This window comes from Podarcis filfolensis (assembly GCF_964270895.1).
Source record: "Podarcis filfolensis genome assembly, chromosome: 8".
NCBI lineage: Eukaryota > Metazoa > Chordata > Lepidosauria > Squamata > Lacertidae > Podarcis > Podarcis filfolensis.
In genome coordinates, this window is record NC_139611.1 from 1,714,035 (window position 1) to 1,740,552 (window position 26,518).

At 47.0% G+C, this 26,518-nt stretch overlaps 1 protein-coding gene and 1 long non-coding RNA gene across 4 annotated transcripts in view; both read right to left on the reverse strand.

Annotated features, from left to right (window-relative positions):
- Positions 1-1,467: 1,467 nt before the first annotated feature.
- On the reverse strand, positions 1,468-25,282 carry LOC310769811 (SH2 domain-containing protein 6-like). 3 transcript variants are annotated; one of them, XM_083629602.1, is made up of 17 exons: positions 25,223-25,282; positions 24,086-24,111; positions 21,680-21,714; positions 21,203-21,219; positions 20,465-20,579; positions 18,284-18,345; positions 17,548-17,620; positions 14,959-15,078; positions 12,728-12,756; positions 12,161-12,209; positions 11,285-11,354; positions 9,704-9,734; positions 8,955-8,979; positions 8,136-8,167; positions 6,925-7,008; positions 5,128-5,286; positions 1,468-4,049 (listed from the first exon to the last, which is right to left on the reverse strand). In XM_083629602.1, exons 1-17 carry the CDS (start codon positions 25,265-25,267, stop codon positions 3,933-3,935), a joined length of 1,089 nt encoding a protein of 362 aa, XP_083485728.1. In that variant the 5' UTR covers positions 25,268-25,282; the 3' UTR covers positions 1,468-3,932. The 3 variants fall into 3 exon arrangements, with proteins under 3 accessions (XP_083485728.1, XP_083485727.1, XP_083485729.1); XM_083629601.1 differs by having other exon boundaries at positions 6,919-7,008; XM_083629603.1 differs by lacking the exons at positions 8,136-8,167; positions 8,955-8,979 and having other exon boundaries at positions 6,919-7,008.
- LOC310769970 overlaps positions 1,468-26,518 on the reverse strand; it is a 166,838-nt gene continuing 141,787 nt past the window's right edge. Inside the window, exon 2 of the long non-coding RNA XR_014551902.1 lies at positions 1,468-3,100. This is a non-coding gene — a long non-coding RNA (uncharacterized lncRNA). The remainder of the gene's footprint in view (positions 3,101-26,518) is intronic.

Consider the following 26,518-nt stretch of genomic DNA (forward strand, 5'->3'; position numbering starts at 1 on the left):
CTGGGCCCACGGTAAAGTGCTAGTTTTGACCTAGAAAGACTTAAACCTCTCAGTAATACCTCAAGGACCACCTCTCTCCATACAAACCTACCTGGACCCTGCAAACACTATGTGAGGCCCTTTGTCGTGTGCCTCCTCAGCAAGAGGTCTGGATGGTGGCAACATGAGAACGGGCCTTTTCTGCAGTGGCTCCCTGCTTGTGGAATGCTCTCCCCAGGGAGGCACGCTGGGCGCCTTCCTTATGGGTCTTTAGACACCGGGCAAAAATGTTTCCCTACAACCAGGTCTTTGATTAACCTCCTGTATCCTTTTAAATGTGATTGTGGGGGGTGGGGGTGGGGAGGAGGGTGGTAATTAGTTTGTTCTGTTCTTGTTTTTATGATATATTTTGTGTTTTTTATATTGTATATTTATGCTGTGAGATCTTCAGATGAAGGGCAGTGTACAAACTTAATAAATAAATAAAAATAAAATAAAATAAATGCAGCCCCTCCACATTGCACATTCAGGGTGTTTTTGGGGCGGTCACACACAGTTCTACTTTCAATACTTTTTGCGCTTGTAAAGGTTTTGTGGTTTCCATACTGCTTTGTTTCCATTCAGTGCCTATGCTGTAACATCCTGCTGAAATCCCAAAACTTTCCATGCCTTTCTCTTGCTGTGTTCTCCCAGTTTTGTTGTGCTGTAGCAGTCTGAATACTTCAAGGTGCTGTGCACTGAGGCACATTTCATCCTCACAGCGTCCCTGCAGGGTAGGCTAGATTAAGAGTGTGCGACAGGCGGCTCAAGTGAACTGAACCTTTTGATGCTGCTGCAGACACTATAAGGTCCTGTAAAAGTGTTCCTTGAATAGATACGGGCACCAAGTTGGTGACTGGATTTGTTGTAGGATCCAGGCCCTGTCTTGGTGCCTCTTTAGAGTGGCCTGTTGCTGCTGAGGAGCTGCGCTCAGTTGGAGGACTGCCTAAATATGTCGAATCACGAGTCAGAAAATGTAACATCTTTTCCTGGCGAAGAAAACACAAGGAATCGTGAAAGGTTCCGGCCCTCTGGGGTTTTGTTTGCTGTCCCTTATTGGAGAGGCAAGATCTAGTGAAAACTGAGGACACCTTCGGGTCATTCAGTGAGTTGCCAGTAGACTGACATTTCCAATTTTTTAAAAAATGCTTGTTGAGCTCTGCAAAGAAAAAACCCTCCCAAATGCACAACAGGCCAAACCTTTATTAGGACCCCTCAAAATGTCACAGAACAGGCATGTAGTCTGGCCAGATGCAGAAGAGACCAGGACTCCTGCACCTATGATAATTGCATTGTCCTTCTGCATGCAAGACAGTTGCTCCACCGCAGAGCTCCAGCGCTCACCCTTCTTAGTGTTCCTTTTCTTTAAACTGGACTTGGACTGGGCAGGCCTTCAAATACAGGATGGCTTAGAGGACCATCCTCTGTAAAGGAGGGCACCTGGCCACCTTCTTCTTTATAATGTTTTATTGAGTTCATATGACAGGTCATATAGAAAACAACAAACGGAACAAACCCACCCTACTGACAAAATGAACCAAGATGAGAATAAGCATTATCATTTTAGAAAAATCACTACAAACTAGAAGGCAATATATTCTGAGGCAATCAGTACAGCTATATAGTTTTGTACTGATTTAGCTGGTTCTCGTGGGCATTCTCTACATGTTCCTGGAAGCTATTCTCCTGATGCTTCTTTGTGCTGAATAGGAGGGGGAAATGCTTTCCTACTAGATGGGCTGTAATTTGCAAGTCATGCTGGGCCTTGCATCAATTTCATGCAGAATAAAATCCTTGTAGTTATTAGAAAATACAGCAACAGATGAGTTGAGTTACTCTGTTACTGTAATTCATTTTTCTTCTGAGGATGAGCAGCTAGGGAAATTGGAATAATGTTTTCAAAATAAAAGCCTGGGCTTTGCAATGTAATAGATTTTAACATACGTTAAAACAAAACTGTATATCAATACTACATACGGAAACCAAGATTTTCTAGAATTGGGGTGAGCAGAAGGGAGACAGGGGTCTACTGGCAGATTTCAGGGTGATTTGTAGTAGATCAGAAAGGCTTTATGACTCCCAATGTTTTAACAATTGCAAAAGGAAACTTACATTTCCCCCCAGATAAATTAGGTTACTAAAATGAAGGCGAAAGCCTGCCAGGAGTGGATTCTTGTGTCAGCTGATATTGGCAGTTCTTGCGAATTTAGGAAAAGACAAAGTAGATCCAACAAGCCTGAAAGCTATCCACCTTTGAGTTAAGAATGTAGTGTTTTGAGTTTCGGGCTGGGGCTAGTGGGTCTGAGTATGCCGGAGTCCCTTCCAATTCCTGGATTCAACAAGGACTAATTTGTTGGAACGGCCTGACAAATTTATTGGTAGTGGCCCCCTAAGTATGGGTCGTTAATGTAACAAAGGAAGTGGGTCCCCATTCCTCAATTGTCTATTAATTAGAAAGACAAAATGCTGAAATCTAGCATTGCCTGAGCTCTGCGAGTGCGGCTTACTCCTGATTGAAGTGCAGAGTGTTTGAGGACCAGGACATTCACAGGGAAACCAAAATGCTTGTTTACAAAGCTATTGTACTACCAACATTACTGTACGCTTGTGAAACATGGACCACTGATAAACACCATCTCCAGCTTCTCGAAAGATTCCATCAACGGTGTCTCCGAAAAATTTAACACATCACTTGGAAAGACAGGAGAACTAATACCAGTGTACTGGAAGAAGCAAAGATCACCAGTGTTGAAGCAATGATTCTTCAACATCCACTTTGTTGGACTGGTCACGTTGTGCGGATGCCTGATGATCGTCTTCCAAAGCAACTACTCTAGTCCCAACTTATAAATGGAAAGTGTAATGCTGGTGGTCAACAAAAGAGGTTTAAAGACTGTCTCAAGGCAAATCTAAAAAATGTAGTATAAACACCGGCAACTGGGAAACACTGGCCTGCGAGCACTCCAGTTGGAGAACAGCCTTTACCAAAGGTGTCCTGGGCTTTGAAGACACTTGAACTCAGGACGCAAGGGAGAAAGGTGCTAAGAGGAAGGCACACTTGGCAAACCCTCACTGTGATCAACTCCTGCCTGGTAACCTATGTCCCCACTGTGGAAGGACGTGTGGATCCAGAATTGGTCTCCACAGTCACTTACGGACTCATTGTTAACACCGTGTTTATGGAAGGCAATCTTATTTGGCTACGAGGGATCGCCAAAGAAGAAGAAAGACAAAAGGCCAGAGTTGAGGTGTGTGAGTGGGGAGCTGGAAGCAGGAGGCGGCAGGCTGGGCAGCTGAGAGACAGGGCCATGCCTGGTTTTTGCTTGAATCCCAGGCTGTGCCTTTGGGAGAAGCAAGACCCTCTTGGGGTGCTAATGCTGTGAGCCCTTCCACCGTAGGCTCATCGTAGGCACATATGTGTACATAAGCCACATATCCTAAAGATGCCACAGTCTCCGCTGCCCCTCATTCCGAGGGAACCAAGCCCTGGAGAAGCGCCTGGAACCCCTGGAATCTCACATTGCTCAGAGATTGGAGTGCTGTGCAACAGTGTTATTAACTGGGTGCAACATTTCAATTTTGTAACAAATAAAACCACCCAACAGCAGGACTGGTGCCTTAGGTGGGAATCCCTGCTAAACTCTCCCTTCCATCCCACCAGCCCACAAGTTCCCTTGCTTTGCCGTTTCAGTACCAGTGGAATATATTTGCAGATGCACTGCTGTTTGCCAGAAGAAGGCTACTGAGGAATATTGAAGAATGATTCACAAGAACCTTTTGCAGAATGCCAGGGTGCCACACTGATCCTTTGGCCTTGTGTTGGTCCAGCCGGGCAAATGAAGCCGTTCGTGCCTGAGGTCAGGGAGGACGTCCCATCTTCCCCCATAGCTGGTCCTACTCCCCAGGCCCCAAAGTCATGGCTTCACTGGAAACAGCAAGCAAGTCTGTTCCTTGGCAGAAGTGCTGCCATCAACCAGCACCAAGGGGCGCTTGCTGTAGCTTTGGATGATGCTGGAAACGCTGTCAAAGAGCTGGCAAGGAAAAGAGCAGAACAGGGAGCAGGTCAGCTTCTTTCTGTACCTCAAGGGACTAGCTTTTTTAGTCCAGTTTCCCTCAAGTCACGAGGTGGCAGAGCTCTGCTGACTGAGGTCACATTCACCCTATATACTGAACACACACCTAGGCCACTTTAAGAGACATGGCTTTCCCTCAAAGAATCCCGGGGACAGTAGTTTGCCAAGGGCGCTGGGAATTGTTAGGGGGTCTTCAACCACTACAGCTCCCAGAATCCTTTGGGGAAAGCCGTGGCTCTTAAGGTGGTACAGCAGTGCTTTAACATGCATAGTGTGGGTGGGAGCTGAGAGGGAGACGGGCGCATTTGTTTCTTCCATCATGGAACTCTGGGTGGTGGGCAGGGGGTTACCAGGTACTTATCCAGACACTGAGGAGACCTGGACCTCCTTGGCTTCTGCAAGGTGGCCCTACATCAGGTGCCCTCTGGCTGGGGATGGGAGAGAAAAACAGTTCAGTTCACATTTCAGTGTACACTTAACTAATTTGACTCCTTCTCCTAGGACAGGCACCCCCAAACTTGGCCCTCCAGATGTTTTAGGACTACAATTCCCAGCATCCCTGACCACTGGTCCTGTTAGCTAGGGATGGTGGGAGTTACAGTCCCAAAGCATCTGGAGGGCTGAGTTTGGGGATACCTGTCCATGGGAGCCCACACTGAGGGAGGCAGGGAGGCAGGAGGGGCAAGAGAAGGAGGAGCAACAGCTGAAGCAAGATTAAAGTGGCCTGCAACCAATTTTTGGTGCCCATTCCACAACTTAGTTTCCAGCATCTCTTTGTCATAAAAGGAGAGTAAGCACAGTTGGAACATTCTTCCACATACCGGTAATCCCCCTGAAATGAAAAACACGAGAAATACAGGTGACAGGACTCAGTGGACCTGCTGAGCATTGACTAAGCTGATTGCCAGCGGAGCTCCAGTATTGCAGAGAGAGGGTCTCTCAGCCTTTCCTGCAGATGCTGGAGATGGAACTTGCGACCTTCTGCCTGCTCTACGGCTGCACCATGGCCCTCCCAACATAGAAAGAGAGCACTCGCCTCTTCGTGGCTCCTGCCATCCTTGCCAAGCGTGTATTGATGACTGCTCTCTAAGTAGCGGATGGGGATGTTGTAGACGTGCTTCTTGAAGAGCACAGACAAAGTGAATGGCTGGTTCCAGCCGTGTCGTGAGCTCTGCCTCACCAGGTAGGCACTGTCCTTTTGTGAAAAAAGAGGGTGGAGACATTCAGGTTAAGGGAGGAGACGTCAAATGCAAGTGAAAATCTGGATCTTGGAATTGGAATAGGCTTTCTTCCCCCAGCCCATAATTTAAGTGTCAGTTTCACTGCTTAATAGGGCAAGTGTCTCATCATGTGCAGCCGACACCTGCTTTCTGTTACTTCCCTTGACTCTAGTTCTCCCTTGTGGAGCAGCAGAAGAGAAGCCTGTCCATCTCCTCCTTTTCAGCCCTTGGGATAACCTCCCCCCCATTTTTTTTTGTTGATTTTGCATTGCATGTATACAATAAATTCAACACAAAGAGAAAATTTAAACCCCCATTTCCTCCTCCTCTCTTTAAAAGCCAGTAGCTATTATTCATATTCTACTGTACAATCTTCAATCCTGTTTTACTATACAATCTTATCATTCCTTCAACCAAATCTTGTATACCAAATCATCATGGTCTCCATCAACCAAAGGAGACAAGACACACATGACCTTAGTTTTAACAAAAGGTAAAACCAGTGTGAGAGACAGTGTGGTGCAATGGTCACAGTGTCAGAGTAGGACCTGGGAGACCAGGGTTCAAATTCCCACTCAGCCATGAAGCTCACTGGGTGACCTTGGGCCAGTCACCACCTTTTAGCCTAACCTACCTCACAGTGTTGCTGTGAAGAAGAAATGGGGAGGAGGAGAACCATATACAACAACTTTAGCTCCTTGGAAGGAAAGGTGTTATATAAATATAATATATAAATAATTATCTCCACAAGTGCCATTCTCCATACAATGTCTCCTCTTCTTCCTTCTCATTTTTCTCCAGGCTAAACATATCCAGCTCTTTCTATCATTCCTTATAGGCCTGGTTTCCCAACTCTCACCATCCTGGCTGCCCCCCCCCCCCGGACGCTCCAGCTGGTCAATGTCCTCTGGAGCATAGGAAGCTTCCTCATGCAGAGCGCTGATCCAGCCAACCTTGTACTGCCAACACTGACTGGCAGTGTCTCCACAGCATTCCAGCTCTCCCTGAAGATGCCAGTGGGGGGGTGACCCTGGGGCCTTTGGGATGCAAGGCTTGTGCTGTGCCCCCAAAAGGGGCCCTTCTTGAAACATGGTGCCCAGAACTGGACACACTACTTCAGGTGTGCTCTGACCCAAGGCCAGTCCACCCATGAGGCAGCTGCTCCAGGGAGCAGAATGCCCAGAGGCGGTGCGTGCCCAAGGACGTCTTCTGTGGAAAATTCCTCCCCATTAACCACAGGATATCCTATCTTTGCCCAGCTCCTGCCAGCCAGTGGGGTTAAGCAAGAAAATGTATTGGTTGATTGTGCCCAGTATCAGATGATCTGTTCATCGTGCTACACTGACGCCTTTAGAATCGAGCCCCCAAGCCTGCCTCCCAAACTGGCTCCCTGCAGGGTTTCTCTCTCTTCTGGTCTCATGACACTCAGAAATCCCATTCAGCCGCAGCTGCTGGACCTCCGAGTTACTTAGCTGCAGCTAATTCAGCTGGTGAGCACCATGGAGACTTCGTGGCTCCAGAAGGCAAAGGGATTGGAAGAGCCTCTTCCTTGAACAGCAGCTGCATTATGATGGTGCTGCAGGGCAACTTCAGGAAAGCAACTTCACCTTTACCTTATTAAACCGGAGGAGGGCAGCCTCAGCCGTATGTCGGTCACAGCTCCCTGCATACCAGGCCTTGTTTTGCATGCAAAAATCCTAAGGGAATGTAACAGATGATAAGGCAAGCACAGTCACAGGGAATGGTAGGGGCACAGACGAAAGTGGCAGTTCCATTCGGACCCATGTCTTTCCACCATCACTGAAGACCTCCGCCCACAGGTACCATTTCAGATTTCTCTGGGGAGGTGGCAAGATTACTGCTGCAGCTACAGAAAACGTGCCCTGCCAGGTACCTGGATGGGAGAACACCTGGAAACCATATGTTAAAAGTGCTCTTTGTTCTAGTCAGAGGAGCAGAGAACAAGGGCAAATTAAACAAATGGCATGTCAAGCAAAGGTGAAAGGCTCCCTCCTGGGTGTTTTTAAAGTCCAACTGCAAAAAAAAGGAGCAAAGCAAAACACAACAAACAGTAAAGTTTTATGAGCACTGGTTGAGATCACACACACACACACACACACACACACACACACACACACACGTACCACAGAGGGGTTCAGTGGGAGGGTGGGGAGAAATGTGATTTTGCTTGCATTTTAATCAGAAACTAACTAAATTTGCACTTCTGAAAAATTTGCAGTGCATTTCTCAATCAAACAATGTGTACAAAAATGCATCCGCAGGGTCAATTGTGCATATTAATGCATAAGTTTTTGAAAACAACATACAAAGTTTATATTGGGGGGAACTGCTTTTAAATGTGTGTATTAGGAGGAAAGGGCACTAAAATGACGACAATTTTTAATGGGGACTTAAAAATAATAATCACAAACTGAAAAAACCCATGGTGGAATGAATGGACAGATTTGCCCACCCATAATACCACTCTTGGGCACATTGCAGCAATAAAGTAAACTCAAAACCCCACACCCACGGCAATACTAAATAAATTCATATGTGCCCTGATAATGAGGCATGGGAGGCGAAAGAAGAGGCATCACTCTTCTAGAACACAAACCCTTATGTCATAATAAATGCATTATCCTTAAGATACTGCAGGACTCTTTGCTGTTGGTAACAATCCTGTGTTAGCTACAGCAGTGCCCCCCCCCCACAGTTGTTATGCTTAGCCCCATGGGATTAGGGAGGTTAAACTTTAACTGCTGCTCTATAAGCAAGAGGACAGGGCAGCCAAAGAATCCTCAGGCAAGATCTCCTTGCTCACCTCTGGCACAGATCCACTCTTCAGACACACACCTGAAATAGATAGAACATTTCAGGGTTTCTGAGATATGTATTACATAGGCAAATATTCCCTGTGCCACATCAGTGCATGAATGACACACACACTGCATGAGCAATCAAGATCAGGGCACAGCTGTCGCTTGGGGATCGGGAATCTGCTCTGCATGAAGATGATCCCTGGTCCAGTCTTCATGTACAGCTGAGCAGGGGCACCAAGCCCCCCTGCAAAAAAAAATTCAAGGCGTGGCCAGACCCCTTCAAAATTCCATGGCAGCCGTGCAAAGAGATACTCAACACACTTGGCTAAAGTCATTAACTCAAAAAGAGACTTCTTTGATCATTTTAGCAATCTCTGTTTTTACAGAATTTCATCTTACAGATATGAAACCACAGACTAGGAGGGGATCCCAAAGATAGCCACTAGAATAAGCCCCCAATCCTCAGCATCACATGGCTGGGGCTGGTGCATTCGCCCCACAAGTGTCCCAGAAAAACCAGGACATCCCATCCCCCATCCCCCAGGTCACCATGATCTCACACAATTTTGCACCAAGATCTTGCCCCAGAAACACGCTTCTTTTCAGGGCTACAATCTTGTGCAGCACCCCAAAACACACATTTTTGGGCATAGTGAGAGCACGGTCCTGAAAAAAGCACATCCTTTGGGCTCCATGATCTCGTGCACCCGAGTTTGGGGACTCCACATGTTGGAGGCTATGCTGGTGGGAGCTGTAGTCCAACATCTGGAGGGGCCAGGTTGGCAAAGGCTGATGCAGAGGCTTCAGGGTGTGGCACTTACCTTTGCACAGGTTTTCTGCAAAGGCCTGGAAAGAAAACGAGCGCACAGAGTTTTCACTTCCTGTTCCCATAACCTAGGTATCTCTACCTGTTGCCCAGCAATTGCATAGGGCTAACTCCATGTACCCCTGCTCCCGGACATCCTCTTCCTCATCACAGGCCTGATTTATAAACCACCATACAAAAAAATTACAAACTCACTAAACTAAAAGCAATAAATGCATTTATAAAAATTCACAGGTTTCATTCCCTAAAATGACTGGGTCACGCACTTCAGGGCAAGCCTCCTTAAACAAAAATGTTATCAAGGCGCTAGGCACCTGTCTAATTTCAGTTCATGGTTTACTCCAGAGGGCTGGAGCTGCAACACTAAAAGCCAGCCCTCAAGTGCTTATTAAGTGCAACTCTAGGACACTCGGTTCGCTTAGTGATGCCTCCTCTGAGGAGTGCAATTGCCAAGCAGGAAAATCTGAGACAAAGTGGTCCCATAGGTCCCTTTAGTTATCCTGCCCTTTCTTCTCATGAACAAGTTCCTCTCTTCCCTCCCTCCATTTTCTCAGCACAACAGCCCTGTAGGGTAGGTTAAGCAGTTTGGTTTGCTGCATCCTGAGTTTGTGGTGGCCTGCCTTAGCATAGCAAAACAAAACAAAACAACAGTTAAGCCCATGAATGCAAAGTTCCAGAGACCTCCCCTGGCCATCACCCTCATCTCAAGCTCTCTAGTGCTCCCTTGCCAGCCCCCACACCTACCTTCTGGGGTCCTGATGGAGTGGTTGCTGGCCTAACATCAGAGAGAGAGGGGGGGAGAGAATAGGATTGTGGTGTGACATTAGCCCTGTGACGTTTAGGATCTAGAACCCCTTGATCCACAGATTTGCAAACCCAGGTCTCAGACTGAGCATTTGATTATGAAAAGGGAAAGAACTGTGAACGTGCCCAGGTCCTTGGTGAATTTCAGAGAGCAGTTAATCTCTGTTCAAGACAGCACTGCTTCTTAACAACAACTACTATGTCTTTATTTCATGCACTTACATGCTGTTTTTGATCCCATTGTGACCTCAAAGTGAAATACAATGTCATTCCAAATCATAATATGTAGTTAAAACCAGTGCTTTCCCCCCCTAAAAAAAAATGTTTACGGGTATTCTCATTTTCCTACTCATATTGAAATACTGCCCCTCAATGAGGCCAAACTTAGATTCACGAAATGTTTAGCGGTATGCATCCCCCCACGTCCCCCCAGAAAAAAACACTGGTTAAAACCATTAACAGTTTAAATAGCAGCAACAGTAAAGAGAAGCCTTGGTAGACACACTTCAGAAATCTGAGCAGGAGCAGCTCACAGGGTGAGGCAAGAGCTTCTGGGCAGGTGAGTCGCTGTCACGGGGGGGGGGGGGGGAGGGGAGAAGGGTTGGGGAGTCCATGCCCTGCAAATGTGCTGGGGGCAGTTCTGGATTGGCTGCACTGCTGTCCTTGCACTGCACTGACCCCTCTGCCTCTCGCCCTCTCAGTAAGCAACAGTGACCCATTGGGTAGTTAGCGCAGCCACATTGTGCAGCTTCTGAATCGGAACAGGAAATTTCTAGAGCATGCAACACTGTTCTCAGACCACCTTGGACCAGGGATGACCATAGCTGCTGAACCAGCTGCAGCTGCAGAAGGTGCTCCTTGGCACAAGACCTGGGTCTCAAGCAACAAGGCTGGATCCAGGAGCACAGCCAGCCTAGGTACTGGTTCCTCCAGTCTAGAACAGGCCAGCCCACTATGCTGATTGCTGAGCACTTGTTCAGGGCAGGGCCAGGAGTGGTCAGGGAGGCAGTGCATGGGGCCCCTCCCTAATACTGAGCATCACCACTGAAAATGGGGGTGCGGTGCAAGTGCAGAAGCAAGAGTGTCGGATTGACCCCTGGCTCAAAGAAAGACCACTTCATTCAGCTCTCAGACTCTTCAGTGCAGTGAGTCCCAGAATGCAGGGCTAAAGTGAGGGATACCTGCCAAGGACCCTGGAAAACCGCTGCCCCTCTGAAGAGATAGTAAGGGACAGAGAGACGAATATCCTATCTCAGTGTTCATGGGTGTTTTCACTCTCATCCTTCCTGACCAATGGCCATGCTGCAGTGGCTGATGAGGGCTGGAGCAGAGGTTGGATGGCCGTCTGTCATGGATGCTTTAGCTGAGATTCCTGCATTGCAGGGGGCTGGGCTGGATGACCCTTGGGGTCCCTTCCAACTCTACGATTCTATGATTCTTTGAATATCTGGAGGGCACCATGTGGGCTACCCCGATGTACAGATACTGGGATTTTCTCTTCTGGAAGGAGGACACACTCACCTGGCTTGCTTCAGAGGCTGGACAGGAGGCACTGGGGTTGGACAAGGAAGCACTTTGCGGGACACGGAGGCTGGAAGGGGAAAAAAGAGGATCAGGCCACGAGGAAGGTGGCAGGCTGGAGCTCAGCACCCCTCTTTGGGCGGGTTTGGTCCCAGCTGGCGTCTGCTGGATACAAGCACCTAGCACCACTGGGGACAATGTGAAGCTGCCGTATTCCAGATACAGCAGACCATCCATCCATTTGTCACATGTTTGGATCACTAAGATGATGATCACCCTTAACAAAATAAAAAAGCCCTAGTGGGTCAACAATAAAGTCCAATATGCAACAAATAAGCAAAATCACAATGAAGATCAAAGACAATGTTAAAATGGCAGCTGCTTAAAGGACATAATGAAAGGAAGATAATATGGCAAACAGAGTTTCCGTGTGCTCTGGTTTCCATCACGGTGTCCTGTTGTGCCAGAAGCGGTTTAGTCATGCTGGCCACATGACCTGGAAAGCTATCTGTGGACAATTCCGGCTCCCTCGGCCTGAAAGCAAGGTGAGCACCACACCCCATAGTCACCTTTGACTGGACCTAACTGTCCAGGGGTCCTTTACCTTTTTACCTTAATATGGTTTAAAACACAGAGGATTGTTTTGCTGTCAGGAGGCCATCAGTGGCGGGGGCGGGGGACAAGATGAGTCTGGGAGCAGCCCTTAAGAAGGCCCCAAAGGTCCTGGACAAAAGGTCTTTCCCATCATAAGTCAGAGATGGCAGGCGTTGATGACCCCGGGACCTTCCGCTTGCTAAGTCTGCTATCCGGAACTGAGCTACAGTCCTTTCCTAGAAGCATCACAGTGGTGGCTTCTGGTGGGGAATGGGGCTTCACCTGTTCTGGGCTCACATTCCACGTAGATCGATTCCTCTTGGGTCTCCTCCTGGGGGTGGGGAGAGAGAGAGAGAGAGAGAGAGAGAGAGAGAGAGAGAGAGAGAGAACATCACTCACATGCTGATCACTTGCTTCCCTCTGATTTCTTCTCCAGCCAGGGCCGGCCTTATCATTAGGCCAAATGAGACAACAGCCTCAGGCAGCAGATGCTGGAGAAGGAAGTGGCAACAGCCCCCTGGCAGTTCCTCCTCAGCTCCTCCTCCCGCCATTGGAAGACAGAGCTATGTATGCAACATGGCCTGCCTTGGTCCCCTAAATCTGGGCTGCTTCCTTCAGGTTCCTTGGGAGAACTATTTACTCTTCAGTGCTGGAGATTCAGCAGCCAGACAGGTCAGCTTCTGCTCATGGAATGGTGAGGGAGGGCCCATCTTGTCCTTCCTATGGTCTTGGTCGTGTCTCCGGCTGCCCACAGGGAAACTTGCAAGGTACCCTTGCTGCAAATGTGCTAACCAGGGACAGTAATCTGAAGCAGCATATGTTCTAAATGGCAGGTGGGTTCTTAGTTACCTCATCATCTTTCAGGGCTGGTAAAGGATCTGCAAAGTGGTGCAAAGGAAGACAAGAATTAGCAGCCAACAGCAATTCCTCTTCTGCCTCTTTCCCCAAGCCCCCAGCCCCCATTCTCTTCACCCCCTCCCAAAGGCAGCAGGAGCTCAGCAGAGCTCAGTTCCAGCCCCTCTCAGGTGGGCGCCATTGCCATTCTAAGAGAACAAGGGAAAAGTTCATGGTGAGCTCTGGCACCTCTTTTTCTAGAAAAACAGCAATGAGCATGAGCCCCTGCATTCCAAAACATCTGGAGGGCACCAGGTTGGCTGAATTGGACTCCAATTTTATATGCTGCCCTTCCACAAAGGAAATTGTGACCAAGACAGCTTACAATATGCAAGGTATTGAACAGCAAGAACAGCAATACATAAAAATAACCATTAAGCAGTTCAGTAATACCAGCCGCAGTACATTTCAAACATGTAATAACATTTCAATAATGTCCATTCATTCATTCATTTTTTAAAAAAGCACAGTTCAAACCAAAATATCTGCATATATATTAAGATCTAACTCTGCAAAGGCACCACTAACAACCAGACCAGTAATGGGAATTGTTCAGTGTTGTACCCCTGATATTGGTAGGGCAGAAAGCAGGGAGCCCCACAGCTGGTGGCGCCAGAGACAAGGAATGCTAGTTTGGTCCCCATCTTCTCCCTCCTTGTATGTCAGAAGGCAGGCAGTTGGGGCTGGGGGGGGGGGCAGAGCCCTGTTTGCCCACTGGAATTGCCAAAAACCCAACACACTTTCTGGCAACTTGCCTCACACCTGGGATCCCTCTCCCCCCACCTATCACCTGGGGCCATGGCTCTCCCCCTCCCCACACCAGAGGCATTCTCAGCATGTTACCCCATTTAGCCCTGGGAGGGGTTAGGGCTATTTGGCTGTCACTTTGGCAGAGGCTCCTCCACTGGGCTCTGCCCCCCCCCGCAACCTCAGTCAGCTTCCACCTGCCTGCCAGGAGGTGGCACCGTCTGTCAGCTTATAATTTTATAAGGTTAAAATCATAGAGATGGACGGGACCCCTGAGGGTCCAGCCCCTGCAATGCAGGAATCTTTTGCCCCAGCGTGGGGCTTGAACCCATGACCCTGAGATTAGGAGTCTCATGCTCTACCAACTGAGCTATCCCAGCCCCCTCCTCCTTAGTCTCAGGTTGTAGATATGTGTAAATGAAGCCATGTATCCTAAAGACACCTCAGTCTCCAGTGACCTTCATTCCAAGGAAGCCGAACCCTGGGCAAGTGCTGGCGCCCCTGGAGTCTCATGACACTCAGAAATTGGGGTGGTGTGTAACACATATGGTCCCACACTACTCAGCAAGTGGGATGTGCGCATCAACACACTAACATCTCATTCCTTAGCCTACTTTTCCCACCGGACCTCAAGCAGCCCCTATGCAAAGTGAACCCAACTGGCGCCATTCTTAGACTCACAGAGGCAGCCCTGGGGTGGAGAGTCTCCCAGGCCCATGAGAGGACCAAGCTACAAGGAGTGGGCTCAGCCTGCCATGGGCTCTGGCTCCACCTACTGTTGCAAATGATCCAACATTCTGCTGATAAAAACTGGGACACGGGCCTTCCACCTCTTTCCCAAAGCGCTGCCAGCCCTGCCTTAGGGAAGAAGGCACCGTGCTCTGACTCTTCCCAAAGCCAGGCAAGCGCTTGGCGACTTAGGAGAAGAGGCAGGCGGGCTCCAGGAGCCTGCCAGAGTCTCACGCCTCCTTCCCAAAGGCCGGGAAGTGCTCTTTCACAATGCCACTGCTGTTGCAGGAGCCGCTTCCGCCAGCCCCACCGCAGTCGGTGCAAAATCAGGGCACTCCGAGACGAAGGGTGAGCCCAGGGCGCCTTGAAGGAAAGCATGGTTGTCCCAGTTAAATTGGGGCACCTGGAAGGTATGCTGTAGGTCTCCCTGCCTTCTTCCCTTCCCATCCCAAAGACCACTGACGGGCTGACGGGAGTTGTAGTCTAAAATATCTGGAGAGCACCAGGTGGGTGAAGGTTGGTAGTCTAATCTAGGAGACAAGGAGACAAGCAGGCAGAGGATCTTCAGGTATAACTTGGGAATGAATTTTACTTAATACTCTGAAAGACCCTTAGCTGCCTGTCTCCAGTCAACTGAAGTAAGAATTTACTCAAGCAACCTTCAGTCACAGATTCCAGTGAGGCCACAGCTGGCTAGCAATTCCACCTACCTCTGCTGGTGAGAGCTTTCGCTTGGGGCCCAGAGGGACCCAGGACTGGCAGAGACCCCCGTCGGGCTGAGAGAGGAAGAGGCGGCGGCACAGACTGCTTCATCATCCCTTTTTGTAGAGCTGCAAAGAAAGGATCTGCATTACTTCTGAGCATGAGCAAAGTGCTTTCCACACACCACCCAGTAATTGCAAACCAACATGTAGGATTTGAGGAAGGGCTTCTAAGCAAGGACCACCGCCTCTCAGGTTAAGAAGAATATTTATTTCATAGCACTTTGGAGGAAACTGTTCGCTTCTGTTCAACAACCCTGTAAAGTAGAGCCATGCTGTCAAAGCCATATTACAGATTCTGGGTTGAGACTGAATCAAACTAGGCTACCTTGTGACTTCATGGTGACATTTAACCAGAGAATGCCCTGGAGGAAGCTGACAGCACGAGCTTAACCATGAAGCTTAACTCAGAAGTAAGCCCAATTGAATTCAATGGAGACTTAGGCTGCATATACACCATACATTTGAAGCACTTCACCCCTCAAAAATCCTGGGAACTGTGGACTACCCCTCCAGCACTACAATTCCCAGCACCTTTAACAAACTACAGTTCCCAGGATTCTTTGGGGATGTTAAGTGTTTTAAATGTATGGGGTGATTGCGGGGGCAGTGCCTCTGGTGGGGGCACGTCATGCTCCTTCTGGGGTGGTTTGTGAGCCTTTGGTCCCTACCGTGTACTCAGATCTCACCTGTGGCTCTTAGAAGCTGTCAGCAGGCGACAGCAGCCACACCCCAGGGAATGGCTTCCACTGGCTGGCTAAACCAGGTGAGGGGAGCTGATGGGTCTGAAACCCTCGGCTAGTTAGGGACTGCCTATCCCCTGCATGCAAAGAGAGGCTCCAGCAGATTGAGCAGCCGAGAACAACAGGGAGTCCGCCAGTCAAGAAGGCAGTTTCTGCCTGTGCTGGAGAGGGAAGTGAGGGGCAGGTGGGGCTTATCCGCCTGGGAAGAAGAAAATCTCTGATCCTGAACCTCCACTGCCTTGTGGGATATTTTTGGAGAAGTAAAGGCTAAAGACTAAACCCTATACAAATCTGGAAGGAGTCCCTAAAAGAGTTGCATGGCGCCTTGTACGCCTCCTTCCAGCAACTCCTGCAGCTAAGATGGTGCCAAACGTCTTGCTCTGCTTTACTTTGGACCACATCAGGCAGGCCATTTTGGTGCCGCTAATGCAGCAGTTTGATTTCACCCCCCGCCCCCGGCATACTCCATTGTCTCTCGAGACACACGGATGCTAACAATGCTGCCATTGTCCATGCACAGATATAAAACAAATTAAGCGCTCCCTCCTCTTTGTTGAAGAGCCTTGGACTCAGATATTTAATCTGGAAAGTGGCACAGACCTGCTTAGTGCTTTATGTTCTGAGCCTGTCTGTCTCTCGCGGTGCCACAGCTTTCCTCAACCCCCACTGGCCCAGCCTGGCTTTTCCAGGGTCAGGTGAAAAAACAGCAAGACTCTTTGCCTTGCCAGCTTCCAAACATGACAATCACCCCATAATAATCACAAGACCTTAGGGCTGTACTGGATAGCTCAGCGAAGAAGTTGACCCAGTGTGCAGCAGCTGTGAAAAAGGCAATTTCCATGCCAAGGACCATGAGAAAAGGAATTGAAAATAAAATTGCTTGATGTCATTATACAACCCCAGAGCACACTTGGAGTCCAGTGCGCAGTTCTGGTCGCCTCTTCTTAACAAGGAGTTTTAGAGTTCAAAAGGTTCAGAAAACGGCAATGAAAATGTTCAAGGGATGAAGGGCCTTCTCTTTGAGGGCAGGTTGCAGAATTTGGACTTTTAAGTTCAGAGAAAAGGTGAGCAAGAGGTGACATGAAAGGAGTACACAAAATTATGCATGTCATGAAGAAAGTGGAGAGAGTTTATATCCCTCTCTCATGGTGCTAGAACTCAGGAACATCCAATGAAGCTGAACGTTGGAAGATTCAGGACAGAAAAATGAACAATGCACAGGTAAACTATGGAACTGCCTGCCACAGGACACAGTGGTGGCCGCCAACTTGGGTGGCTTTCAAAGAGGACTGGGTGGATTCATGGACTATAAGTCCTGGTGGCTCTGGCCTGCCTCCACAGCAATGCTTCTGAATACCAGCTGTGTGGGAGGAGAGCGTTCTTGTGCTCGGATCCTGCTTGCTGGTTTCCCTTTGGGGCATCTAGCTGACCATTGTGAGAACGGAATGGCATAATAATAATAATAATAATAATAATAATAATAATAATAATAATTTATTAATCTGGCTGGGTTTCCCCAACCACTCTGGGCAGCTTCCAACAAAAGATTAAAAATACATTAAAACATCAGTCATTAAAAACTTCCCTAAGCAGAACTGCCTTCAGATGTCTTCTAAACGTCAGATAGTTGTTTATTTCTTTGACATCTGATGGGAGGGCGTTCCACAGGGTGGGCGCCACTACCGAGAAGGCCCTCTGCCTAGATGGGCCATGGGCCTGATCCCGCAGGTTCTTCAGACATCCTCAGTCCCCCCTTCCACCTGCTCCCCTTCTCAGCCCAGCCCCTTCCTCTGACCTCTTTCTATGGCCAGGAAGTTGAACGTCCCGTCACTGGAGTCGTCAGCATCTGCTCCAGGCTTGGACAGGAACTGCAAGGCATGAAAGAGAACTGAATTGCGCTTCACATTGAAACGGGGACACTCCAGACATTCTTTTTATTCTGTATTCATGATGATTTCTGCTCCTGGTGGGATTGGTAGGGCTAGACAAGATCCCGCTTTCAACACTGCTTGTGATTGTGAAAGTTTTGGAGTGGACAGACATACAGTTTTGCATCCCGTCAGTACATGCCCTGTAACTTTTCATGCCATGCATTTACGGTGGGGTATTATCCTGATATTTATAGGGCTCTATTGCCGTCTGGAGGGACACCCATGCAGTAATACCAGGGAAGCAACACAGAACAACTAAGAAAACAGAAGGGAGTGTGGACGGTTCAGTATAAATCCACCACTAATACACTATTTTTGGGGGCCAATGGTGCTGCAGAAAAACACCAATCTGGAGAAGGTCCTTGTGTGTCTTGAGCCCTTGTGCAAAAGAAATTTTGCTTTTCAAGAAAAGGACACATCCCAAATCCAAAAGATTTCATTTCTTAACTTAAAACTTATAAAAAGTAGGAAAATGATTAAAAATGCTGAACATACAATTTCTCCCTGCAGTTTTAATGCCCTGCAAGTTAGCCAGAGAGATGATACTTGGCTGTCTGGAGAGCACAGCTGTCCTGCCTGTGCAAGCAACACATCACTCACCGGAAGGGACTTGGGCTGGAGGAGGTTGTGTGGCTCAGAGAAGCGCCTCAAGGCCGGGCGATCTAAGGACAGAGAGACAACCTGAGAGGGAACTGGAGATCACAAGTCCCAGCTATAACTCTTGCACCCCCACAAGCACCTTTCACTTCTCCCCTTCCTCTTCCTGGTCAACATGGCTCACTCCACCCACCCACCCTCTTCCCACTAGAATCCCGGGGGGGGGGGGGCTTGCAGGTGATGCAGTCACCTTGCTCAAGGCAGGTATTCCAGAGACAGAGCTTCTCCAGCAGACACCTGTGCAGCTTCTGCTTAAAGACCTCCAATGAGGGAGACCTCGACCCATCTAGGTAACTGATCCCATTGACAAACAGATCTTCTTATCAAGTAGCGATGGGCAAATCTGCCAATTTCAGTTTCTTTCAGTTTCTCAGTTTTCTACTCTTCTATTCAGTTCTCTACATTTCCACATCAGTTTGCAATTATTGCTATTTTGGATCCTCATGAAAATTCATTAGCTATTTAGTACAAATTTCTCCTCATAAACACATGTTTTTATGTACTTTTGCCTAATATGCACATTTTGCAATGCAATTTCCCCTAATATAATACATTTTTCTGCATCATTTTCACAAATACATGCATTTTTATGGAAACTTAATCCCAGTGTATGTATTTGTGTACATGTTACTTGGCTGGACAACTGCAATTTCAAATGGCTGTGTTTCTGTCTGCCTAGTGTTTAGGAAAGTTCAAATTAGGTAGGCTTCTTTATAGGTATGAACTGAACTGTCCCCTATCCTTATTGTCAAGAAAGTTCTTCTAATGTTCAGCCAAAATCCACCTGCAACTCAAACCCATCTAGTTCTGCCCTCTGGGTGGCAGAAGAGAAGAAGTCCTTCTGTGTGACAGGCAGATACTTGTAACATCACTGTGCCCTCTTAGCTCTCTCTTCTCCAGGCTGTCCATATCCAGTTCCTTCAGCCCTTCCCCTCCATGTCCCCAACCATCTGCAAAGCAGTTGTGCGTCATTTGCACATTTGTTAAGAATCCTAATGCCAGTGTACTGGAGAAAGCAAAGACCACCAGTGTCAAAGCAGTGATTCTTCAACATCAACTTTGTTGGACTGGTCATGTTGTTCAGATGCCTGATTATCATCTTCCAAATCAACAACTCTATTCTGAACTTAAAAATGGAAAGTGTAATGCTGAAGGTCAACAAAAGAGGTTTAAAGACTTTCTCAAGGCAAATCTTAAAAAAAAGTAGTATAAACACTGACAACTGGGAAACACTGGCCTGCGAGCGCTCCAGTTGGAGAACAACCTTTACCAAAGGACTTTGAAGATGCTCAAACTCAGGAAGAAAGGGGAAGAGGTGTGTGAAGAGGAAGGCATGCTTGGCAAACCCTCACCATGATCAACTCCTGCCTGAAAACCTATGTCCCCACTGTGAATGGATGTGTGGATCCAGAATTGGCCTCCACAGTCACCTACGGACACACTGTTAAGACCATGTTCAATGGGGATTCACTGATGAGCACTCTCTGCGTACAGTTTTCCAACTTGGAATAAGCCTACCTGGCAGTACTGTCATTTAACCTGCAATTAACCAGTTTGTTAATCAAAATGGCACAGGGAACTTTGCTGGTTGTGATGATGGCTCCAGAGTATGGATGGGGGAATCTCTCAATTAATTCTGTTTCCTCATTTTTCCACTCTTAAGTTTATTTCTCCACATTCCCACATCAGTTTGCAATTTTTAAAAAAGTCCTCATAAAAATCCAGCAATGTTTCATTTTTAATTGCTCCTAATATAGAATTGTAGACCCGAGGATCATCTAGTCCACCCCATCTTTGTTTGCAATTCTGCCTGATAAACACATTTTTTGCAAAGCCATTTCCCCTTATATGCCCTCTTGTATGCTATTTCCACCAGTATATGCAATTTTGTGGACACTTTGCCCCAGTATATGCATTTTTTATGCACATTACTTGGCTGGAGAACTGCATTGCAAAATTCAGAGGAGTGCCGCCTTCAAAGGGGGGCTGTGCTTTGGTTCACATATTATTTCAGAAAGTTCAAAATAGGCAGGCTTGCCTATCAATGTAAACTAGATCACATTCCCCCCCTCCATACTCTGGAGAGTCCTGTTTCCAGAGTCTTACCCACCCTTCCCAACTTACCAAGATATATGTTCTCTGCAAGCGCTGGAACCATTTGCTTGCTCTGCCCTTTACTTGGGGGGACTTCATATGTATACAGATCGTCTTCCTCCTCCTCTTGAGTATCACTGGGAACCTACAAGAATGGAAGGAGGAAGCTGGGTGAGGCCCTCACATTCTCGAATATGCGGTGGTCCAGGCTGTGTTGCAGTCATGGAAGGCTAGGGAGCAGCCACAAAAGAAACCGCTCTGGGCCTTAAGAACAAAATCGAAGCCAGCAAATAGCCAGGTCCAGAGGACATCCACCTGAGAGTGTGCAGCATGCATTGAAAGTGCCTTCTTTCCCTCAGAGAATCTTGGGAACTGTAGTTTAACACTAATAGAGCTACAATCCTGGCATCGTTAACAAACAATAGTTCCCAGGATTCAGGGGGAGTGGACATACAACCATTGGGCTGGTTTCCATAGATTTTTCTCAATCTCTCCCAAGGCAGAATTGAGAGCTATCCGTAGAAAGCGGTAGAAAAACACAGGGCTTTGCCATTGCTATGACTGGGTGGCAAGTACACACACAACCCCCCCCCCCAGGAAAAGGGGGAAGCAAGTAGAGAAACTCAGGTTCACTTGGACATAAAGATGGTCTGCCATAGGGGGCTATCTAGGGGTGACGTTGGCATTAGGGAGCAGACGTCAAGAGGGCTCTGGGGTCAAGATGGCAGGGATAGGGCTGGGAGCTGGCTGGTTGTGCAGAATACTTACCCCCTGCAGCTGTTTCTCTGAAACACACAAAGGGCTTTGGCTCAGCCATGTTTTTATCAAAACTTCCCGCAAAGTGTTTCCCAAAAAAACAGACATCAGCAACAAAATCAACAAGCATCATAAGATACCATTTAAAACTTTCATATTAATAAACAGATTCAGTCTCTCAAGGCTTTGGAAAACACCACTGAAAGCATAACTGGGCAGCTCAGCTCAAAGGGGCTGATGGCCTTTGTGCCCAGGGACTTAAGGACACCGCAATAAAGGAGTTTTGGAGGCTTCCTTATATTCTAAGGTCACATTTGCACCAAATGTTTAAAGCATTATGATACCCCTTTACACAGCCATGGCTTCCCCAAAGATTTCTGGGAGCTGAAGCTTGTTAAGGGGCTGAGAGTTAAAAGGGGACACACACACCCCACTTCTTTGTGATGAACGCAACACAGGCATCCCTGTGTAATGTACTCCACTGCTTACCTGGTCGCTTGGGAGGCACAGGTGGGACTCTGGACCTTTTAAGAAGGGCAGGAACAAAATTAGACATTCAGAAGCTTCATGAGCTAAGATGGCAATCTCCCTGTTCCTCTTCCAAAAAGGACTGAACAAGTATCTGCTAGAGACGCTCTGTCGCAGTGCATTAGCATAGTCTTCCCTCAGGACCCTCCTCCTTTCCCCAGCAAACTGTCTGTGGAAGAACCTCTGTGCCTTGTATAATCCTCTGGGGATGGACAATGTGTTTTTCTTAAGAATCAATTTCTATTTAAAGTTTTTAAGATAAAATACAACAAAAGCCAGGCTGATCTAAGAGAGAAAGATAGCAAAGAAACAAAAGAAGAGAAGAAAAAAGAGAGAAAAGAAAAAGAAAAGAAGAGGGGGGAAAGAGGACAAGAATACCAATCTCTTTATCACAATTATACCTTAACCCTTATTCCACACACTGAAGAGTGAAGCCTCCAGTCACTATTTCATTTCCCAGAAGGTGGAAAAAGCAGCAAGGGGGTCAACTATTTTGGACCTTATGAACAGCTAAGAACTGATCAATGAGGTGGACGGAGTGGGAACCTTGGGAGAAAGTGACCATGTCCTCTTGGGATTCATTATACAGTGGTACCTCGGGTTAAGTACTTAATTCGTTCCAGAGGTCCGTTCTTAACCTGAAACTGTTCTTAACCTGAAGCACCACTTTAGCTAATGGGGCCTCCTGCTGCTGCTGCGCCGCCAGAGCACGATTTCTGTTCTCCTCCTGAAGCAAAGTTCTTAACCCGAGGTACTATTTCTGGGTTAGCGGAGTCTGTAACCTGAAGCGTATGTAACACGAGGTACCACTGGACAGAGGAAAGGAAAAGCTGAGTGTAGCTGGACACACATACTGCACTTTAAGAAAGCTGATTTCAAAATGATTAAGGAATTACTGGGTGAAATCCCATGATCTGAAAACTCAAAGAGAAGGGAGTCGGTGATGGATGGAGTTTCTTAAAGGTGAGATACTGAAGGCACAATTGCAAACATTTCTTACAAGAAAGAAAAGTGGGAGACATCTAAAAAACAACAGTGTGACTGCATAAGGAGCTTGCAGATGAGCTGAGATTTAAAAGAGGCATGTGTAAGGAATGGAAGAAGGGGCAAATCACGAAGGAAGAATATAATGAGTAGCCAACACTTGCAGGGTGAAGGTCAGGTTGGGCTAAAACTCAGAACAAGCTCAAGCTTGCAAGGAGGTTCCAGATAAGAAAAAGGTTTCTTCGGCTATGTTTGAAGCAAGAGGAAGAGCAAGCAAGTGGCAGCCCCTCTGCATGGAGAAGACAGAGAAACGCTGTTGGGTGACAGAGAGAAGGCAGAACTGTTCAACCTGTACCTGCCTCTGTCTTCTTCCTAAAGGAAAACAGTGCCCAACCTGGTGATAGTAGAATAAGGGATGAAGAGGGAAAAAGGACAAATGGGGTGCCAGAGGCCCAGTGTTGCTCAATATCTTTGGATATGACTTGAATGAAGGAATTAAGATTTCATCAGATTTGAAGATGACACTAAACTAGGAGGGGTAGCTAATACCTAGCTAAGATAGAACCAGGTTCAAGAGGATCTTACCAAAGTAAAGAACTGAGTCAAAACTAATAAAATGAATTTCAATAGGGACAAATGTCACTTAGGCAGGAAGAACCAGATGCACAAATGTATTGCCTGTAGTACATGTGAAAAGAATCTAGGGGTTTTGGTGGACCACAGGTTTAACATGAGTCATCAGTGTGATTGCAGCAGCAAAAAATGCTAATGCAATTCTGGGCTGCAACAACAGAAGTATAATGTCCAAAGCAAGGAAAGCCATAGTCCCACTCTATTCTTCCTTGGTCAGACCACACCTGGAATATTGTGCCCAGTTCTGAACACTACAGTTTAAGAAGGATATTGACAAGCTGTAAGGTGTGCAGAGGAGGATGACTAAGATGATCAAGGGTCTGGAAACCAAGCCTTGTGGGGAATGGTTGAGGGAGCTGGGTTTGCTTAGCATGGATAAGAGAAGTGATATAATAACCTTATTCAAATATCTGAAGGACTGCCATACTGAATAGAATAAGCTTGGGTTTTTTGCTGCTGCAGAGTGGGACCCAAACAAATGGATTCAAATTACATGAAAGGAGATTCTGACTAAATGTGAGGGAAAAGTTTCTGATGGTAAGAGCCCCCCCCCCATCAAGTAAATAAATAAAAATACGTCACTAAGTGACCAATCACGTGGCAGATAGCTCAGTTCTGCCCCCAACACAATTCCTGGCTACACCTATGCTTCCAGCTCTGCCATTCTACGATTCTATGGCTCTATGATTCGAAGCCCACTTTTCTGCTTGCAGTTGAGTATAAGCCACAAGTCAATAAAAGGTTGCTCACGGAGTCTTATTCTTCCCAAATATGTTCTGCAAAAAGAAGGAAAGGAAATTAGAGAGAGAAAACAAAATTAAAATCTTCCTCTTATATTTGTTAATCAAGAATCCCCTTGGGTAGTATGGAGCCAAACTGTTTGGAAACAAAATAGAGCTATGCAAAAACTAAGTAGTGATTGCTGCGTATAAGGACTCACATTAAAAAGCTACAGAATATTGAGGGTGCTTTTTTTGGTGCAGGGTGAAGGTGGCCCAATAGAGACTACAGTATTTTGCATGCCTTGAGGTTAAGCAACTCAAGTGTTTAATTGTCCCTTCTATACCACCTTCTAAAATAGTACAGTTTTGCTTTAATGGGAAAAAAGAGAAAAGAAATATTGGAAAGAAACCAGGAATTTAACACCCCCCTCCCCAAATAGTTCCAGTACACACTTATGTCAGAGTTGCATTTTTAAGCGCACAGACAACCCAAATAACCAAGTCTCAAAAAGCCCAGGACAACACTGGAATGCAATGATGTGATGACAACGTTGTGCGGATGCTCTGTAAAATGTGAGTGAACAAAGGATAACAATCCTACATCAAAAAGCAATACAGAAGCAACTGTGGATTGGCCTGACCCAGTCATATGAATCCCACAGTCTGTAATGCATCTCTACAAAGAGTTTACATGATAAGAGGTGCCTTAATTTCTGCCCAGCCTGGGCAGACCTTGCAATGTGCACGTCCTTCTTCCACATACTCGCCACCCATTATAGTGGCAGCTGCCAGTCCTCAGTGTTTAACAGATGTGACATGAAATCAGTCCCAGTTCCAGTCCCCTGACAACTGAGGGGCAGAGGAGGACCACCAACTGCATAGTACATTTTATTCCCAAAGAAGACAGCTTCTCTGAAACAAGAAGCGTAAAGATGGTTACCACAATTTTTATTAGGCTTTGGTAACACCTAGGAGTGTCGATTTCATTTTCTCATTTTTCAAATCTTCTGTTTACCACATTTCTCTATCAGTTTGCCATTTTAAAAAACAAGTCCCCACAAGCCACACGGTTGGACTCACTTTTAGCTGACCCAGATTCCCAGCAGAAAGCTCTCCCGAACACCAACCCTAAAATACCTGGGCAGAAAGCAAACGACAATCTTACCATTGTGGAAGAAGTGGAGCTCCACTCAGCCCAGCCAGGGGCCATGCAAATGGGGGCCTGGCCTTGCCAAACAGGCACAAAACGCCACTGTGCCTCATATTTGCATACACCTCCCAAAGGATAGATTTACATAGAAATGGCAACAACAAAGGGGGGGGGGGAGCTTAAAAAGAAGGGAGGGGTAGCTAATGCTGCAGAAAACAAAATCAGAATTCAAAATTACTTTAACAGATTGGAGAACTGGGTGCAAGCTAACAAAACGAATTTCAATAGGGACAAATGTAAGGTTCTGCACTTGGGCAGGAAGAACCAGATGCCCAAATATAGGATGGGGGACACCTGGCTTACTAGCAGTACATGTGAAAAGGATCTAGGGTCTTGATGGACCACAAGCTGAACATGAGTAAACAGTGTGATGCAACAGCAAAAAAAGCTAATGCTATTCTAAGCTGCATCAACAGAAGTCTCTAGTGTCCCAGTCAAGAGAAGTCATAGTCCCACTCTATTCTTCCTTGGTCAGACCACATCTGGAATACTGGGTCCAATTCTGGGCATCACAATTTAAGAAGGATGTTGACAAGCTGGAAGGTGTGTAGAGGAAGGTGACCAAGATAATCAAGGGTCTGGAAACCAATTCTCATGAGAAATGGTTGAAGGAGGTGGGTATATTTAGCCTGAAGAAGAGGAGATCGAGAGGAGATATGAGAGCCACCTTCAAATACCTGAAGGGCTGCCATATGGAATAGGGTGCATGCTTGTTTTCTCCTGCTCTGGAGGGTAGGACTCAAACCAATGGCTTCAAGTTGCAAGAAAGAAGATTCCAACTAAACATTCAGAAAAGCTTTCTGACAGTAAGAGCTGTTCAGCAGTGGAACAGACTCTCACGAGAGGTGATGGACTCTCCTTCCTTGGAGGTTTTCAAGCAGAGGTTGGATGGTCATCTGTCATTGATACATTAGCTGGGATTCCTGCATTGCAGGGGCTGGGACTAGATGACAGTCATGGTCCCAGTCTACTGCTGAATCAAAGCAAACATCAGTGAGGTTTTCTGCAAACTGACAATTGTTCCAATTCAGCGGTAAACAGTGGGTTTTCCAGGGAACCTGACGGGACAAATGGAAGAGATTTTGGGAGAAAAAGAGTGGGGATGATCCCACAGAGAGCAGCTGCCTTATACCTAAGCTGACCATTGGTATTGGCAACACCAATAGATTGAGGGCGGTGTGGGAGGTTCCCCCATACAGGGCACCAAGCCAAGGGGGCGCACAGTTGAGAAGATCCCTCACTGAAGAGATC